The sequence below is a fragment of the Falco punctatus genome, assembly GCF_963210335.1.
Source record: "Falco punctatus genome assembly, chromosome: 5".
Taxonomy (NCBI): Eukaryota; Metazoa; Chordata; class Aves; order Falconiformes; family Falconidae; genus Falco; species Falco punctatus.
Genome location: NC_137584.1, coordinates 67,094,801 through 67,114,204, shown reverse-complemented (window position 1 = coordinate 67,114,204; position 19,404 = coordinate 67,094,801). Strand labels below are relative to the sequence as shown.

General features: G+C 44.8%; 1 protein-coding gene across 4 annotated transcripts in view; it reads right to left on the bottom strand.

Annotated features, from left to right (window-relative positions):
- The window catches only part of PDSS2 (decaprenyl diphosphate synthase subunit 2), a 132,805-nt gene extending 118,674 nt beyond the window's left edge, over positions 1 to 14,131 (bottom strand). Inside the window, exon 1 of one of the 4 annotated variants that reach the window (XM_080389826.1) lies at positions 1,114 to 14,131. In XM_080389826.1, coding sequence (XP_080245952.1) covers positions 1,114 to 1,340 — 227 coding nt within the window. In that variant the 5' untranslated portion in view covers positions 1,341 to 14,131. The remainder of the gene's footprint in view (positions 1 to 1,113) is intronic. The other 3 variants (XM_080389828.1, XM_080389827.1, XM_080389825.1) reach the window with 3 other exon arrangements.
- Between the last annotated feature and the right edge of the window lie 5,273 nt (positions 14,132 to 19,404).

Below are 19,404 nucleotides of genomic sequence, written 5' to 3'. Positions count from 1 at the left end.
TTATACCACTACACCATAACTGTGGAGTTGCCAAGGCCACTACACAGCTACAATTTTTATCCTTTAAAAGAAGAGCATTTGTTTTGAAGGCATGCTAATTTTTGATTTACACTTGCTCAAAAATTCTGCGCCTATTAAACCTGGGTTTTATTAACATCACTATATTTGTGGTTATAGCAAGTACACTTCTATCAAAAAAAAAAAAAACAACCACCCCCCCAAAAACCACAAACCCACAATGCACTACCCTTGGAAAATTGCACTTTTTTATTTTATTTTTTAAAGCATCTGATGTTTCGTTGTTTAAAAAACCCCACAGTTTTACAAAGAAAACACTGCCCAACAATCCCAACTTCTTTTTGGCAGGAATGCAAGTCTTCCATCAGTCTGCCTTAAAAATGAAAGAGTGAATAATCAGCTTAGCAACCCCAAAAATCTCAGCAATATACAAAAACTCCCAGCTCCCAGCTGGGCATTTGAAATCAGACCACGTTTTCTGAAGCTCTTATTACCAAACTACACAGTTCAGAGCAGTGTCATTTTGAGCTTTAAAGTCGATTAGTTCCTCCATTTTTTCCACTGGTTTCCTCGCAATATAGTTAATATTAAAAGAAATACTCAACTGTTAGCGAGCCAGCCACACTTCTTCCATTTTGCCAAAAGAATTTTTTGCAAAGCACATGGGCAAACTCGTTCATTGCACGTGGCATTACAATGAAGCAACTTCTGAATGACAGAGAATGACTACAGGGGAAACCTGTTTGCGGGAGGAAATTAAGATGCTGGCACAAAAGGTTAACCGCCCACGCAGAACCTCGGGGCTCAGGGCAGGGTTTCCTTAGGACACGCAGGTTACGGCACCTCCACGGCTGCTCTTGGGCACCGCAGCCGCCACGGCCAAGGCGCCCACCCGCGCCAGGGCCCACGGAGCGATGCTAAGCACTGCCGCCCACCCGAGCCTCAACTCCTGACAACCAGCGACGCCCGAAACGTCCCACAAGTTGTGACAAGCCTCCCGAGGGCTACCGGCCGCTTGCACTGCAGAGGCCGAGGCCCCAGCGCCCGCGGGCCGCCCAGGCGGAGGCAGCGTGCCCCGGCGGGCCGGGTGCTTACCGGGCGGTGTCGAGCAGCGGGTGCTTGGTGCCCACCAGCTTGCGGACCTGCATGGCGATGTTGCTGAGCTCGTCGCTCAGCAGGCACCGCAGGCTCATGAAGGACGTCGGGTACCCCACGATCTTCTCGGCCTCCGACACCACCTGGCTCCAGGGTGGGCCGCTCGACGCCAGGCGCCGAAGGCCGCCGGCGCCGCGGCCCCCGCGCCGCAGCAAGGCGCCCCACATCTACGCCCGCCGCCCCGGGGAGGCCCCCGGGTGCCGGCTCCTCTCTCCCGTTACTCGCCCCGGCGGGGCCCCGGAGACCAAGCGGCCACGAATGAGTCCGCCTCCTCGCTCGCTGAGGCCAAAGAACGCACACACCCCGCCGCCAGCAGCCGGCTCAGCCGTGGGCGGCGGGACCCCGCTGCGGCCGCGCTGCCGAGGGGAAGGCGAGCAGGCAGTGCGGCGGTGGCCGGTGCGGGCTCATTGTGCCCTGGGGGCAGCCATCTTGGGTGTCGCAAAACACGGCGGGACGTAAAGCGAGGGCGGCAAGGCGCTCCCTTCCCCCCCCCCCGCCCGCCTTCCTCGCCTGACGGCTGCGGCGGTTGGGCGGGGGAAGGCGGACGCGGGGTTGAGGGACGCTGGGTGAGGGAGGTCGGCTCCTGGGGAGGAGGGCTGTGATGCCTGCGAGGTGTGTCTCCCCTTGTCCTTCACCCTCGGCCCTTGCGGTGGGTGAAGGGCAGCCTCCTCTCTTCCCCACTCTGTGCTTGCCGCTTCCCAGCGCGGGGTCTGCGGGCGCTCGCCGGCCCGGGCACGGCGGGGGTGCTCCCAGGCCTGGGCCCTCGGCTGGCTGGGGCTGCCCCGCAGAAAGGGGTGTGCGCAGCCCGCTCCCGGTGGTGCATGCGGAGGCTAGCGGGGAAGGGAGTTCAAGTAGCCGCATAAAGTGTTCAACGTGTAGTCTGCAGCTGCACAGTCACGCTTCCATGATTGCAGTGTATGGATGCTCTTCTTTGTCTTTTCCCACAGTTGTTTGGGACGTGGAACCAGCGGGCTTTACTGCCTGCTCTGCCTTTTCTGTGCAGGTTTGTCCTATGGTGTTCTGCTGTGACACAGCTGAGGAGTTTATCGACAGCCTCTGTATAAGCAGAAGAGGTACTTTCAAGCGGTTAATGTCAAAACCGACAACTAATCTTGAGTGCCCAGCTGAAGACTGCTGGGTCCTGCAATTCTATACTGTGGTCTACTGTATATCGTGTAGTCTTCTATTCTGAGTACAGCCATCACTGATGCCTTTTTGCAGCTACATGCACCCAAAGCTTCTGTGAATTCAAAGAATGAGTTTTCTGTAGCCCAGAGAAGGAAAATTAACTGGACATTTTCAGAAACTGGATTTAATGACCTCCTCAATTCTATAAATACTTCAGCAAGAATGCAACCTATTCTGTCTTTATGATCAGTTACATTCATTCCTCCTATAACTTCCAGGCTTTGTTGCAACGTGTCAGGCAGAGTTCTGATGAGAAAACAGTCCCATTGACTACATTCATGTGAAAAATGAGGGATGTTACATTTCTTATTTTTACAAATACAAGATACAGGCCACTTTATTTTGTTTGCATTATTCCACATAATTAAAAAGAGTTATACTGGAGGTTACTGTAAAAGAAGGTGCAAATGGAAAACAATTCCATCAAAAGGTGAAGTGCAGTCCAGGAAAGCACAAGTAACTGTTGAAGTTAGAAGGGGGAAGCTGAAAAAAAAAGGAGCGCCCTTACCTGTTCCCAAGTGACAGTGACAGGGTGTGTTTATTGTTCTTATGCCTGAGACAACTCAAAATGGGTGCCAAAACTAAAAGTTACTGTCTCAGGGAAGGGGGTTTGACTGTGGAGTCAGCGATGGCTGGATGTACATGTGGCATCTCGTAAATGGCCTCTCCCAAACTGCAGAAGGAAAAAACTAGAATGCAGAGAACTTGTAAAAACTGGAAAGGTGACAGGAGAGTTAAGGTTCTAGTGTCAAATCTTTGCTTTCTGTGCTGCCTGTCTCTGAAAGAACAAAACTTTGCTTTGAAGGAGCTGTCATTTAGTGAGTGTAGTTAGCTAGTGTCATAGAACAAACTGTTGCTAAATAGGGAATTTCAGCTCATAAACACAGTCTAAAAATGACAGAATGCAATGGCACGTTTCTGTGCAGAAAGACTAAGTTAATGAAAATTGCCGGAGGGATGCACTTAAGAGGAGCGACCAAGTCACCTCATCCTGTAATGGTGACAAGTTCCTTGATTCATTTCCTGAGCCATATCCATTCTTGCACTTAATGTGGTAAGTGTTCTGTGAAAAACTAACATGATTATGCAATTAAGGTCTGCTTAAAATAATACATATAAACTGAGGAGAATTAGGGTTCTATGGGCAGTAAACCTACCATCTCCTAATGTGTGAGACTTTAGCTTTTCAAAATCACTGTTCTTTGTGTTACAGTCTAAGAAACTGAACACCTTTTCCCCCCCTTATTTAGAATTCTAAGTCCAAATGGTTTAGAAATAGGGCAAGACACTTGATATCCACAACACTGCACACTGCCACTAGAGCTACCTAAGGATTTACCAGCAGCAGGTTGATGTTCTTTACATGTCATCACTGGAGAAATAAAGTATACATTTTGTCAGTAAGTTTCACATAATTTTTTTGACCACAGAGACTCTTTGACAAGATTAAACTGTAATACCCGTGGACCTTCTGTGTCTCACTCTCAGCCCAATGCCTTCATCCCTTTCCCTTCTCTTACCAATGTAGCAGTCTTACTTCACTAGTCCATTTTTGACTCCTGGTCCAAGTTAATGGTTTCTTTTTCCCACACTGCTCACTTCTTCACTGCAGTACCACACACCACCCCTGCTGGCTACAGTTCTTTCATTCTCTTCACAGCTGCCTCATCTTTTTCTCATTAAGTTCCAGTCATCCTCTTGTCTGCACAGCCTGCATCCTAATCATGGACTCTTCTTTTCACACACATTTATGGGTGGGACTGTGGGGAGCAACACCAGAACCCTGTCTCAGTTCTTGCACTCACCTCCACAAAGGCCTCTGTTGCTAGGAAAAGCAATTGCCGGAAAATCTTGCCCATCCCCAGTAAACCTACAGATGATGTCCATTACTGTTGAGACTTTTCAGACAGTAGAATATGGAAAGACCATTCTGACCAGAGGTCTGTATTTACATTTTTTTATGGAAACAGCCTGAGATGTTGCCTACCCATCAAATCACTGGCAAATCCTTTGCGAAATTTCAGGTTTAGTTCATGCAGATAGAAGAAGTTTCTCAGTCATACAGTCCAACAATATTTTTTAACACAAGTAAAATGTATTTTTTGCCAACCTTATTTTGCAAACTGACTGAACTATTTTAAAAATCAGCTTCAGCCTGACACACCAATCACAATAAAAATCATTACAAATTAGTTAATATTTTACAGTTACAGGCATCAAAAGCCAGGGTGTTATAATGGGTAATGATGGACCAACTTACCCATAGGCGTTGCTGCTTGTGCTGCCTGCAATTTACGGTTTCTCAGTTTTTCTCTCCACAAAACCATGAGAAGCAGAAGTATGATGTACTTACCATATTTTAAATTGTGGACAAAACCACAAGCTTTATTCTTCTTTTTTCTCCTTGGCTCATTTCCCCTCAGGATTTGAGAGAAAAACCCACACTATTTCAAGAGCTTCAGTGACTGTACAATAGATGTGTCTATTTCTTTAGAGTGTTAAGTAGAGAAGAGAAATGAAGCTCTTTTTTTCTCTATCAATTGACTTTGTTAAGCCTCCCCAGGAGGAGAAAGAAGCCACTGCAGGGGGTCAGTATCAAAGTTGAAGAACAAAGATGAAAGGTGAAGAGACACTTCTGTTTACACCAGCATGCTCTGGACTAATGTACCAGAGAATACATCAAAGCCACAACTAATACCATCTCTGGATATCTTTTCTAACAAATGAAATGTGGAAATATTTTCCTGACTACCATCTAAAATAAAACTCTTGCAAAGCACTCTCATTTGGTTGGGAACATTTGACTTTTCAACCTTTTATAGTTACTCTGGCCTTATCCAAAATAAATGTTGTCTATAGGAGAATGAAACTAGCAATGTTAATATTTTATACTAACTATACCGTGCCTATATAACCTAATATCCTTCTAGATGTTGCTATATTTTTTAAATATGTTAAAGCTTAGGTACACTCTAAGGATGTTTACAAAAAGAAAAGTTAACAGAAATATGTCTGTTCCTTCCAAATCATCCAGGTAGTTAGTTGTCTTGTGTGTGTCTCCTTATCCTACATACAGTTAATTGATTTATTCCATAACATCCTGGGAAAGTAGACAGCGATGATCATTTCCATTTTGGAAGTCAGGAGGTTTAACAGAGAGGTTGTGTGATTTGTCCAAGGCTTTGCAAAACCCCTAAGGCAAACTGAGAAAAGAATCCACTTTTCTTGACCTCGTTGTCTGTGTCTTGTCTACAAGGCTGCCTGTCTTCCTACTAGCTGACAGACTACCAAGAAGGATGAAGGCCTTATTGATCCTATAGTTAGACACTGAAAAAACAGCATCGTTTAGCCTGAGTTGATTTCAGTAGGAGTCATGTCCCTTGGACAGAATTTGGCACTAAAAGGTATTAATTTTTAAACCTACTGAGATACCAGTATCAGTAAATGATGCGTTGCTGGTTAATAAATGATAATAAATGCATAATTATTTCAATTTTCTTTAAATAACAAATAAATAAATACAGCTGTGATATAGGGATCCTTTGTATGAGCAGGTGTATGTTACGCTTTCCACTCTGGCACAAAATGCAGTGATACAGTAGCTCGTCGGTGCACGGCACAGATGAGAAGCCGAAGCTCCGGGTAGCTCTCAGCAGTGCTGCACAGGCAGTGGGACGTGCCCCTCCTGTGCTGCACACTCACAGAACACAGTTCCCTTCTCATGGCTTGCCAGCCAGCACTGCACAGAAAACAATCAGTTGAAATCCCTCCATTTCAGCAAGCTGAGTGGGAACAGGAGCAGACGAGTGTGTGGCTGATAATTCCCCTCCTTCACAGAGTCACTGTTTTTTCACCTCCCAACCCAATTTCAATTGTAAGACAGCCTCTTAGGCTGTCTCTTCTGACGGGCAGTACTCCACTCAGGGGAATTTGGACAGAGACTCTCAAAACAGCAATGTTTTGTAGCCGAGTAATCTACAGAAGAAGGGGGAGGAAGATAAGCACAATGTTAGTTCTGGTCATATGCAATTGAAGCTGACAAAGCATCCATCATCCTGTACAATATTAGCCTTTAAATATTCAGCTTTATCAGTTCCCCCATTCCTAATCCATCATTAACCACCCCATGAAGCCTCAGCTGATTAGCCCCACCTCTGCAGCTCAGCAACCCATTAACTATTTATTATTTGTATTTAATTGAACTCTAGTAGCAGTGGAAAACTCCAACCAGACACAAACTGGAACAAAGGAGATGGTCCCTTGCCTAAGGAGTTCATGGTCTGGGCAAGAGCAAAATGCAGCAAAGAGGAAATGACAGCCATGCTGAACAAAGGTTTACTCACATGCCCTCTATCAAACTCCCTACACCACAAGTCTATAGATTTTCTATGGATTTTTTTTTTTTTGCAGTGAGTTCCACCTCAGCATCCCTTAAAATCACGGCAGATTATGCAGTTTGGGAGTGTCCACTAGAAAAAAAATATGGGATTTTTGTATGTTATGTGAAAAATAGATTGAAAAACTCTGCCTCAATCATTCCACAATTACTAGGCAGTGATACAACCAGGGATTAAATTCATAGTATAGTAGGAAGCTGGCAAACATATATAATGTACACATTTTATATGGATTTAAACAAATAAATGGAAGCCTTTATCAGTTAAAAAGCCTATTTATCACAGATTAAACATATGTAATTTATGAAGTGTTATTTATATTTTGCTGCTTGCTATTCACATGCATAATCAAATCATAGATACAATACTAAGTGTTCTTTCTGCTAGTAATGCTGGGTTTAAGGGGAGAAGATCTATACACCTTTTTCTGTCTTTCTCTATTTTTTTACTTAGATGGGAAGCTATGTATTCTCCACCAAGACTGGCTGCACATTTCCTCTGAAGTGAATTTTGCAGAAGTCACCGGTGCCTTTATTACCTCCACCTGGATTTCTCTACTTTATGAGTCCCCTTTGAAGTGTGCCTGAACGATCCAGTTCCCAAGAAAGCCGCTACCCACTCCTTGAGCAGTGCAGCACAGCACGAGTGCTCTGCACCAGAGACTCAGCACTGGCTTGCTGTTTACTTGTCAACTTTAAAGCCCAGAGCGCTCGAGGAAATGGTTTTCTAAGGGGCCACTCTGCCTCTGTGCCCACTTGCTGCCTTGCTACCAGGTGAGGAGTAGTGCCTGTCTGGGAACCAAGTTTCAATATATGAAAGTCAACCTGGATGATAAAGAAAATGGGTTTAAAATTTGAGTTAGAAAACCCAAGTTACACAAAACCATTTGAATCCACCCCTATAATTCTGTGTCTGAACAAATTAATGTATTAGCACTGACTAAGTGGCTTTGGGGAAATTAAAACAAGATAAACAAAGGTACTCATCTGTAGCATTCTGTACTATCTAGACACTTTCCCCCAAGTCTACGTAAACCCTTCTGTTCAATATAGGTGTTTTTCAGTAAGATTCCCTCTGCTTTTGAATTTATCCTGTCAGTCCATTGGAGACAAAGAGTGATGGTCCTCAGGGTACAAGGGGCAATGCATTTATTTTTACCTAGCACTTGACTCACTTGCATCTGTTCTCCTTTTAGTCCCTGTAATTAAAAAGCCAGCCTGCCACTTCAGTACGTGCCTTTAAATGATTAAAATTTGAACATTAATAGCAATCATAGTTACTGCTGCTGTACAAGAGGAAGAACAATTGATCTAGGCCAACAGTGTTAAGTAAGCTATAGAAGGGAAACCATAAGCTACTAGTGCCAAATAGAATATAAGAGTATTGAGTCATGTGAAAGAAGCACCTAAGGTAGTATACCCTGTCTCTGATAAGCGCCAGCATGAAGTGCTTAAGGGGAGAAAATGAGAAATCAAGCAAGTATGGAGAAGTATGTCCTGTGGCATGTCCGCCCAGCTTCCACCTGACTGCACTTCAGAGACTTCTTGAGGCAGCTGCTCTATCAAGTCTATCACATTTAATAAACCAAAATGGATCTGTTTTCCAGAACTTCTAAGTCTGGTTCTTCGAAGCTCTTCTTTGAAGCTATTTAGACTTTTGCTCCCCTGAACATCCTGTGGATATGTGTTCCACAGTTTTATTATGCGTTATGTGGAAAAAACCCCACTTCTTTGTATTTATTTTAAGCCTCCTAACTAATAGTTTGCACTCAGAGCCAATAAGGCATGCCCAGGCTAGTCTAAAAGAAGATGTTGAACAGCATCTCCTTCCCTTTCTATTTTATTAATTCCACCCATCTTCCTTTTTCTCTCTCTCATTCCTTCTTTCTTTTATTCTCCAAGCTACGCAGGCATCCAATTTATAAATGCATGCCTATTATGTACCAAAATTCGAATGACTAAAAGCATGGCAGTCCTTCAGAGACATACTCTTCCACGATGATGTCACCTGCTTGTAAATTTAATCTTAAACTCTGGCACCTCAGTTCCTTTCTGAGCTGTGGAATGATGGTGACCTGGTTTTCAGAGGTGCTTAGCACCCACCACCTCCTGGGGGGAGCTGCAGGCACTTGACACGCACAAGAGAACACTTTTATGCAAAGCATCTGCCTGGCTCTGGGCACTCAAGGATTAAATTGTTATTCTGGATTCAGCTTCACAGTGTAGGGACACAGGAAACCATCAGCCCCAGAGTGAAATTAAGAACCTTAGGACTAGCAGTGCAGCCCTTACTTATGGTGATTTAAGGTAAGCAGTCCTCTTGAATTAAATATGAATCTTCCCATCTTTTTCAAGATCAGTGGCAAATGCTACAGCAGACAGCCATCTTACAGAATTTGTGTAGTATAAATGTATGTAGATCATTGCTGTATCAGGCTTCCTGCTTCAATATCTGCTTTTCAGCTTTCTATCTGTTTCCACTGTAAAACACACCAAAACTTTAACTTACACGTTCACGTGCACAATCATCCAATAGATACACTTTCCATCTGCCCTATAGTTTTTCCTCTTTCTCTGTTCTCCTCTCACTCTTGGAATTTGCTCAGACCTAGTCTCTAGCCAAAAGTATCTTTTCTTTTTTTTTTTTTCCCTTCAGTGTACTCCTCTTAGCATTTCTTTTTGCTTTCTCACCACCTTTCTATGTGTCAGCCTTGTTCCAGTTCTTCTCCCCAATGGCATTCAGAACTCCTGCTACTTTCATACACTCTCACCATTTTAAGCCGCTTTCCCACATGCTCCCTTTCACGGAACACCTTCCTTCCGCTGATTTCCGAAGCACAGATGCTTGTTCGCTTTCCGTGATGGCAACAACAGCTCTAAAAGAAACATATCATTTCCCATCCTGCAATTCATGCACAAATGCCTGGCATGTGCTGCCTGGAGAAAGCCTTTCAACTTTGAATTTCCTTGCCTTTGTGGAATCTGTGAAAAAGTCTGATAAATTACAGCTTTGGCAGTTATTTCAAATAACTTTATTTGCAGCCAAGTAAGGCAAAATCTGTCAATGGTGCCATCCCCATGTTCTTTCAAAGGTCAGTGGTGTTTCATGAGTAAGCTCAAAGTCAAGCTGGTTCAAAGGGAGTCTCACATTTCATTTTTTTCCAAGAAGGTTAGGTTACATGTTCTAATGGTGACAGGGCTGTCCTACAAGACATAAGAGCTGGGTTCTAGTTGAGGCTGTGAGACTCTTCAAGTACATGTGTTTTGTCACCTTATCTCTCTCCTGATGATTTCTCATCTGCAAAATAGCTGTAATACTAACTGGCAGTTGTAATATTAGTTAACAACAGACAAGAAGACCTCAACTAATCATATGGGTGGCTAGGTTTGGAACTTGGCCTTGGACCTGGTTTTAGTGTTGGCAGTTCAGGTAAAGCAAATAAACTTCAGTCTATAGCTCTTCACACGGGGGCTTAAGAGGCACTAGCTGTGACACACAATATGCAAGAGGCGATTTCTCACATTGTCCCAGTGGGTGAGAGGAAGCAATAATACAGAACTTTGGCTCTGCAAGCCAACTGAATTGCTGCCTGAGGTTGCAGGAATGGTCGTGCACCTGGGGTCCTCTAACGATACTCAGAAGAAACCACAGCATGGCAGGGGTTGACGTGTATGTGGGCAGGATTTCAGAGCATGTTAATCAGGATATGCATGGACTTTCTGACCTTCAGTTCCTGGAAGTCACCCGGAGCGGAAGTCTTCTGGCAAGCCTTTGCCAGGCTGGCTGGGTGGGGTGGAAGTTGTATGGGATCATCTGCCATCAGCACCCTCTGGTGCTCTGAAAGGGAGTGGTGAGGACATGTCTTCACTGCTTTGACTGGTAGTGTTGTCAAAAGAAATTGACAAACACACGTGACTTCAATAATCTTGCGTGGAGATGGATACATACATTGATCTTATTTTAAGGCAAAAACCCCTACCTGTGTAGAGAAGGATTCTCAGGACTGTGTTTGAGCAAAATCTATTTTTGGTTATGAAGACATAGATTATTATCATTAATGTTATATGCGTGATTTAATTAGGAAAAGCAACACAGTTCAGGAAGACAAAATCCTTCCATAAATTGAAGCAAATTGAATAAATTGCAGGAGAAATGGGCTGACAAGAATCTTACGAAGTTCCGCAAATAAATGCGAAGTCCTGCACCTGGGGAGGAATAGTATTTGTAGTAATATAGGTGGGGACTGGCTAGAAAGCAGCTTTGCAGAGAAGTCCCTGCGGACCCTGATATTCAACAAGCTGAACATGAGCCAGCAGCATACCCTTGCAGCAAAGAAGGTTGGGGTGCATTAGGAAGAGCACTGCCGGCAGGTTGAGGGAGGTGATTCTTCCTCTGCTCAGCCCTGGTGAGACACGTCTGGAGTGCTGGGTCCAGGTCTGGGATCCCCAATATAAGAGAGTCAGGGACACACTGGAACAAGGACAGTGAAGGACCACAGAGAAGATGAAGGGACTGGAGCATCTGACATATGAGGAGAAGCTGAGAGATTTGGGGTTGTTCGACCAAGAGAAGAGAAGGCTCAGGGGAGTTCTGATCAATGTGATCAATACCTGATAGTGCAGCAGGGGAGTAGAGAAGATGGAGCCAAGCTCTTCTCAGTGCAAGGATAAGGGGCACATAGGCAGAAATTTAAATACAGCAAAATCCATTTAAACATATGAAAAAGCTTTTTTTACTGTGAAGGTTGTCAAACATTGGAACAGGTAGCCCAGAGTCACTGTGGAGTCTCCGTCTCTGGAGATATTCAAAACACGACTGGACACAGAGCCAACCTGCTCTGCTTTGAGCAGGGAGAGCGGACTATATGATCTCCAGAGGTCCCTTCCAATCTCAGCTACTCTTTGATTTGCTGAAGAACGTTTTCCTACACTGAAAATATGTGCCACATCCTAGTCCTGAATATATTTCTGTTATGCATTCCTAAGATATGTTTGGGGTTTTTTTGACAGACTTTTCACCACAGTGATGCAAATGCATTGCCATTATACATTAGGATGTGTAAAATTAATGTAAATATAACTGAGAAGATCAAGAGATTGAATCATATGTCATGTAGGATTCTGGTGAGGTGCTGGCAGGAAAGCAAGCATTGTGGAAGAAGAGTAATTGTCAAATAATGACATGTCAAAGCCCAACTCTACCCAAGTCTAAATCATTTAGTATGTGTCACTGTAGATACCTTGACATGTTTCTTTGGGTCCAGGAAAGAAATGAATAACCCACTGTATCTTGTATATGCAATGCAGGGGGTGATTTGGACAAAATGATGTAATGTTTTTGAAAGCATGACAAGAAAATTAAGGATGAAGAAACTCCAGAATGACTTTTATGAATGAAAAGAACCTGTAATTGCTTTCCATCCCTTGACAGATGTTACTTAAACTGACATACTATATCGTGCAACAAAGCTCACAGGGGAAATACAGGATTATGAGAAAATGTATAAACCACTATCTTTATTGTAAAAGATTCTTTTATTCTTCTCAGAAAAACAAAGAGAGGAGGGATGCCTTTTAGGAAGAACTTGATGTAAATTACTGTAATAATATTTTCAGGAATGTATCAGCACAATTATTCTATTAGAAAGAAAAGAAAGAATGAAGTTAAAAAGAAGGGAGAGCTTTCTGCTGTATCCCAATCCCACACAACCTCTCCCCTTCTCCTCCCCTTCTAGCATCTGGGAGGCTTGCCCATTTAATAAAGTGAAAACAAGAAGACTCTCTCCTGCCGCCTTCTGTGTGGAGAAGTAAAAGAAGGGGAAGGGACAGAAATGGTCATTGTCGAGAAATGATAGGTGAAGAAATGAGTGTGCATTGGCTGCAAATATTCTCAGTTCACCTTGGAGGGAGCTTTACAGCTGTGGGACAGCTGCAGAGAGCACAAGTGTCCAGCCCCCAGCAGTTTTGCTTCTGACTTTGATGGTTCGCTGCTTTCAAGGTATGTGACAAACAGGGGCTGGACACACTGAGAGCAGGAGTGTCTCTCAGGTACCTCAGACCTTCTCCAGAGGTCAGCATTTGGGGCGTCAGTCAGAAGGAAACAAGAAGCCCTCAAGAAAGCAGGGCTTAGTATATGCTCGTACCAACGTGTATGACAAAGCAAGTAGACCACTGTTTTGAACCAAATGAAATATTAAAAGATTCGTAAGTTTTGTTCTGAGGTACAGTCTTTAATCATAATGAAGTCTACAGGTGGCAAATGCATAGTTTGTCACAGCTAAGTTCAAGTCTGGTATAATGTGTCTAAGTTTCTTGCTCACCCATAGGTCCTTCCATTTTCCTCTACCTGATCTTCGGCATTATATTCAATGTGAAAGCGTCACAGCAGGGTCACTGCATAATCATAGTGGATAGGTAGGGTGTAGCAGTAGACAGATGATAAAGATTTTTCCCCAAAGTCAATACTGGTCTCCGGGGCATATTTTACTAATTTGGTTTTTAATGCATTGCTGATACCTTTTTAAAGGTTTAATATTGATTGATTTTTAATAGCATGGGTGTTCTCTGATGCTGAAGAAGGAAAAGACTCCTTCTTGCTTATTTTTGGTGTGGGGAACATGAGAAATGAAACAAGAAACAGAAAGGCATTTTAAAAAAAGACTTGGAAGTGTTTAACAAAGAACCAGAGAAACAAGTTAACATTTCTGTTTATCAAATTATGTGAAGTTTCAGTCAAGAAGAGAAATCATTAATTGATGATTTAATAAGTTAAATAAAGTTTCTCTCTGTTTGCCAGAACTTTAAAAAGCATTAACAGCATTAAGGCTCTCTTGCCATTAATCTGGACAGATTTGATGCTGATATCCTAAAGCAGCACAAAAAATTGAAATATTTGTCAGTATTAAAATACCCCCAAACATTTCCAGGCCTTTGTATTTGGAAAGTCGCCACTACTTCCATTTCAACAGCCATACTGTGTCTTCTTTGGAGAGACTACTTCTTGACAATTTGCAGAACAGCCTCTAATCGTCTAAGGAAACTCTGGATTGAGATTAGTATCCACAGCAGAAAGGAACCTACGGACCGTACTGTGCTGTGTGTGAGTAATGCTGTGGGCGTTTGTCCAAGCTGAGCAACGAGTGGAATGTACCCCTTCTCAAAGGTACGGGTGGAATACAACATCACGGAAGTGGAAGCGGAGATTGGGTGGAACTGAAGCGAGGGAGAAGTTCACATGTGTGTTTTCCACGTGTATAAAAATGGCTGGCTGTACTTTAAAAGACTGGGAGCTGAGACTTTAATTATTCAGTGCATTTATTTGCTTCTGATGGCATAAATCTATCAACAGCGTGTCACACAAGAAGGCAAAGGAACACTTCCAGCGTATCGATACTTTTCTATGACACATATAGTGAATGTCTTTGTTTAATTAAACACTTCAGCAAACCAAATACCTGAATTTAAATTGCTGTTTATTATGGCTTCCCCTTGGACACAGGTGAAATGAGAATGGGTTGGCTGGTGAGAGACTGCGTAGACACATGTTTTCCACAGTGACTGGCATTACTAAGCAACCTGACGGAGAGCTGGCAACACCCTGGCAAGCAGGGACCGGGAAGGTGAATTATCAGCGAGATTCAGAGGAACTAGTTCAGCGCTGCCCCGCAGCCTGTGGCTGCCGTTTGGGATCACAGACGGTGGCCACCCCACGCGCCTTCGCCCCTCGCTGTGCGCCCCGGTGTCCCTGCGGAGACCCATCCCCGCCGTTCGGCCTGCCGGGTTCCACATGCGTTTCCCACCGTGCCGAGAGGGAGAGGAACGGGAGGGGGAGCTCTCGCCGCGGCCGCCGCGCCGCGCCGGGCTGGGCCGGGATGCTGCGGGCACCGGGCCGGGGGGCTCGGCCCCCGCCCCCACGGGGCAGCGCGACCGCCGCAGGGATTACCCCGGCCGTCCCGGTTTTGCCTCTGGAAACCGCCACGTGCTCCCCAGCGTGCCCACCGAGTGCCGCTTGTTTGGTGCCCTCGCCTCTCCAAACCTTTTCGCTTTAAAGCCGTCGGTGCCGCTTACATATTTACCAGCTGGAAAAATCAGGCCTGCGTGTTTATCTTGTCCCCTCCGGTAGGCAATCAGGAGAAGAAATATTAAAGAATATTAAAGAGAGTTGCACTTTAATAAAGACCAGATTGAAGAATTTAGTCATAGCAAAGTGTTGCTTTTGCATTACCTAAAAAGCAACTCTGGTTAAGTGGGTAGGTGTCCTTTTAAAACCTCAAAATGCTAATAAATAGGAATATGAATAATAGAATCTAAAATAAACCCGGGGTGATTTAGTTTAGGCAATTTACCTACACCTGTCATTTTTTGAATGATACTTGTTTTTCAGAAATCCAAATTACTGTGCTTGTGAAAATCCAAGCACAAATTCAGAGCTGGAAATGCAAAGCCATGCTAAAACAGAAATACAGAGCTTGGCAAAGCGCCTTGGGAGTAAGACATGTGCCTGGGCAATGGAAGGAAAAGCACAGGTTCCTGCTGTGACTCAGATACCGCAGGGACCTGAACCTCAGTCTTGCAGGTGACTCAGTGACCACTGAAAGGCAGATCCTGTGGCTTTTTTCTTCCGAACTTTGAAAGTAACCAATGAGCTAACCAAACCAAACCAAACCAAAAAAACAACCAAGACCCCTCCCCCCAAACCAACCCCAAACCCTTGAACAGGCAAGACAGTGAGAAACTTGCTCTATTGCACTGTGGTTAGAGCACACACTCATCGTGGTAAGCCCAATTTGCAGTTCCTACTTCTTTTTGAGATGAGTTAAAATAAGGCGCAGGAAGCTTTTTTTTCCCCTCACATTGAAAAATCTTATTTTTGCTTTGAACAAGAATGGAAACATATTTTGAAAACCCTGCATGTTCTTTCTTTAAGAGTGTGGGATTCTTGCTCTCCAATGCACACTATATGATAGATTGATTTAAAATCACATTGGAAATTTCACAAGGAAATTGATCTCATTAAACTCAGTAGCAAAATCTTCACTGATTTCCACAGGATCAGGATTTCATCCTTGGCTGAAAACTGCTTACTGATACCACATTCCCCAGTATCTCTCTCTGGCAGAATGAACGTGAGCAGCCCTACTGGTCCAATCAGCCACCTTTATTCACCTAATTTAAGATGTTTGCAGAATCCATATTGAGCACTACTGCACCAAGTTTCTTTACCAAAAATACAGGTTTTCACACAGGAAATATGTGCTGTCACAGTTCAGTAAATGTATTTAATGTTAGGGTCTCGGTAATGTAAATACCAGATTTATTTTCTTATAACTTTATGGAGATGTTCAGATCAATGCCATTGTACGATTGACAAATTTATGGTTTCCATAGATTCTGATATTCTGCTTCCCCTTATGAGTTCATGAGCTACCATTAAAACCTGAAAGCGTTCCTTTTTCTTAGTCATTCCCTCCCCAGTAACAAGTGGAATAATTAGGCGGTTTCCAAAACTTATTTCGGTACCTATGATGCATGTCAGATAACGTGTCAGAGCACCCTGACTGCATGAACTTCTGTGTTGACAGTTGATGGTCCTCCATATGCTATCGCTAGAAGAACTTCCGGAGAATATGTAATATAATAATATGCAATATATAAAGGTAATAACAGCTCTAGAAAAGTAGAAATCATGACTGTTACAGTTTACCTGTCCAATTAAATGACAGAGACTGGCTAAATTAAAAAAAATAATTTATTAAAGCATGCGACAAGTAAGCAAAACAGCGCTGGGCGGCCAGGGAGCCTCCTGCTCCACCAATGGCGTGCACTCATTTCCCGGAAGACACTGGATTTATACCCTTCGTCTTCCAGTATATGTGTCTTCTTTAGTGGTGCATTCTGCGTCTGTGCGGCTTGTTGCTAAGGGGGTCGTTCGCTGCCTTCCTCCTGGTAGTCGTGGGGATGAAGGCTCCTTGTCTTCATGAGTCCCCCACCCCTCTCTTTCTCAAGTTTCAGCCCCAACTCCCTCTCTTTCTCAAGTTTCAGACCCCAGCTACCTCTCTTTCTCAAGTCTCTTTAGCATTCCTGCATATCGTGTTTACATAGCTGGATGCTTGTGACTGACCTTGCATACTTCACGTAAATTTCCATTATTCTGCCAAAGTTTGATGAACAAACAGTTCACAATTTATCACAATGACAGTTGCAGAAATCATCTGCTGTCAGATGAAAAGATGTTACTATTAGGACACAGAGAGGTAGAACGTTTGTATCCATCACAAGCCTGTGTTAGATAGTGAGAAAACCAGGATGTGCCCTACGACCATGGCTTTCATCTGGTGGTTGGTGAGGTACTGGGGGACTGGCAGCTAGTTTTCAGGAGTTTGCCAGAAGTAGCTAAGAAAAGTGAGCCTACTGTCACTGCCAGGAGGCATTAGTTCACATCTCCATTCAAAAGCATTTTGAAAAAATACTGGGGAAAAAATCCTAACTGAAAGCCACTATTTTTGGTGATCAAGAACTGAAGATCAGCATTCAGAATTGGTAGCAAGAGGGGTGGGAAGTGCTTCAATTCGCAACCAAACCAACCATCGTTAGGCAGGAAAACTGGAGTGACAGATTTTATCCTGAAGGCATTCATTTTGGTGTACTCACTGTCACCTGCTGAAGACAGTTCACAACATTTGGGCTTGCAAATACACTCTCCAAAGCCTCTTTCCAATATTAAAGGAAGTTCTGTTTATGCTGGGAGTTCAGGATTATTTTTTTTGTCAGATTATCATCTCAATCTGTTAAATTTATGTAGCAAACCAGTGCTTTATTGCAATATATATGGTAAGTATTGGGAAGCAGTCTTCGGATGTTTCACTGAACGAGAACCATTTGAGGCAATACTCTCTTTAGTAGAAATTCTAAGGTTTTCATTAAAACTCTGCCATCAGCCCTACAGGGAGACTAGAGTTATGTCCCTAACACAAGAATTAATTTTGCCTTTTTCTTTACAACGACTTCAAGTGTCAGCAAGGTGGTGGCGGTTCAAAGCAGAATAGTTGTCTGAGGTCGGCTTGCTTTTTCCAGCTAAAGGTTTCAGAGCTCTGAGGCTACATGAGACTGTGTTTATAAACAGCTTCCCTCCCCTTGCACTATCTGTCTTGCCCCTACTGCGCGAGAGAACACATTGAGATTCTGGGAATATCTCCTGTACTTGATAAGAGCTCCACCGTACCGCTTTATTTATGCTAGAATACAGGGAACAAAACATAAAGAGGAGGTTGCTGGAGGTGGTGGGGCACAGGAGGAGGGAGGCTTCCCTGTTAAGCACCACCCTTTGGAGGTTACCTGTAGAGCCGCAAGTTAGTTTCCCCAAGTTTCAGAACTCACTGTACTTTAAAATATTACAGGCAAGAAAAAAATAAATCTTGGTTGCTTCTGATGCTCGCTGCTGGTGAGTCTGAGGCCAGACCTTGTGTTCCTGGGGTGCCGGAACAGACCGAGCCCACAGCACGACCCCCGCCATGGCTGGCTCCTGTGGCCCCTCGCCGCCGGCACAGCTTTCTTAAGTGTTTGTGTGAGGTCCTGCTGCTCTGAAAAACAACGGTCGGGATCTGTTTCCCCCCAATATCTGCTCGATTCTTTCAGGCAGCAGCAAGGGGAGTGGCAGCACCTTCGCATCACACCGGCCGTGACCTTACCGTGCTGTAGGATTTTACAGGCTGAGGTCTGGTTGCTGTCTCACCCCTGGATGCTTGCTGCCCTAACAGCTAAGGCTATGCAAAATCCCAGTTTCTCCCTATGCTTTCGATGCCACGGGGGAAAACGTGCTCCGTGTCTCTGATTGCTCTGCCACCTGAAGCAGCCAAGCAAGGCTCATTTTAGTCATGAAGTGAGCAGAGGAGTAGCGCTCAACTTTTCGTACTGAAAAATGTCAGTGATTTAGGCTTCAGAAACAGAGAATGCAAATTAGACATTGTTGCACGCGAAACGAACTTATCTTTGACAGGCTAAACAGAGATTTATATGGGGAGCCTACTCATACCCACGTGGAACGCAGTTTATCTTTTGACTGCGGGGTGGGTTTTTCTTTTCTTTTTTTTTCTTTTTTTTTTTTTTTTCTTCCCCCAATGTGTAATTTTAAGGTGTACCGCAGTCATAATGAGAACCCCCGTACAATTACCATTTTGACTAACGGAACAATGGACACCCCCGTAGCGTGCTGTATTGTCTCGGGTAATTGGGGACTGCCGGGGAGCGGGAAAGCACAACCAGGAATAATCAATGCGCATCCCCACGGCGCGCTGTAACCCGGCACCGCGCCGCCGTCCCACAGCCCGTCCGTCCGCGCCTGAGGGAACAACGGGAGTCAGGAAACCCCGGCGCGGCGGGGAGCCCCGTCTGACAGCGGCGGGGCCGGGCCGCGGCCGGGGGTCCGGGGGCAGGCCGGGCGGACCCCCCGCGTGTGCGTGGGGGCTCACGGCCCCCCTCCCCCATCCCGGCTGGGGGCGGGGGCGCGCCGCCCCCTCCCCTCCGCTCCGCTCCGCCCGGTGCTCGGCGCGGCCGCCCCCGCCCCCCCCACCCCCGGCTCCCATGGCGGCCAGCGGCGGCCGATTCGGTGCCGGCAAGCCCCGCCCGCCGGCGGGCCGAGGCCGGCCTCC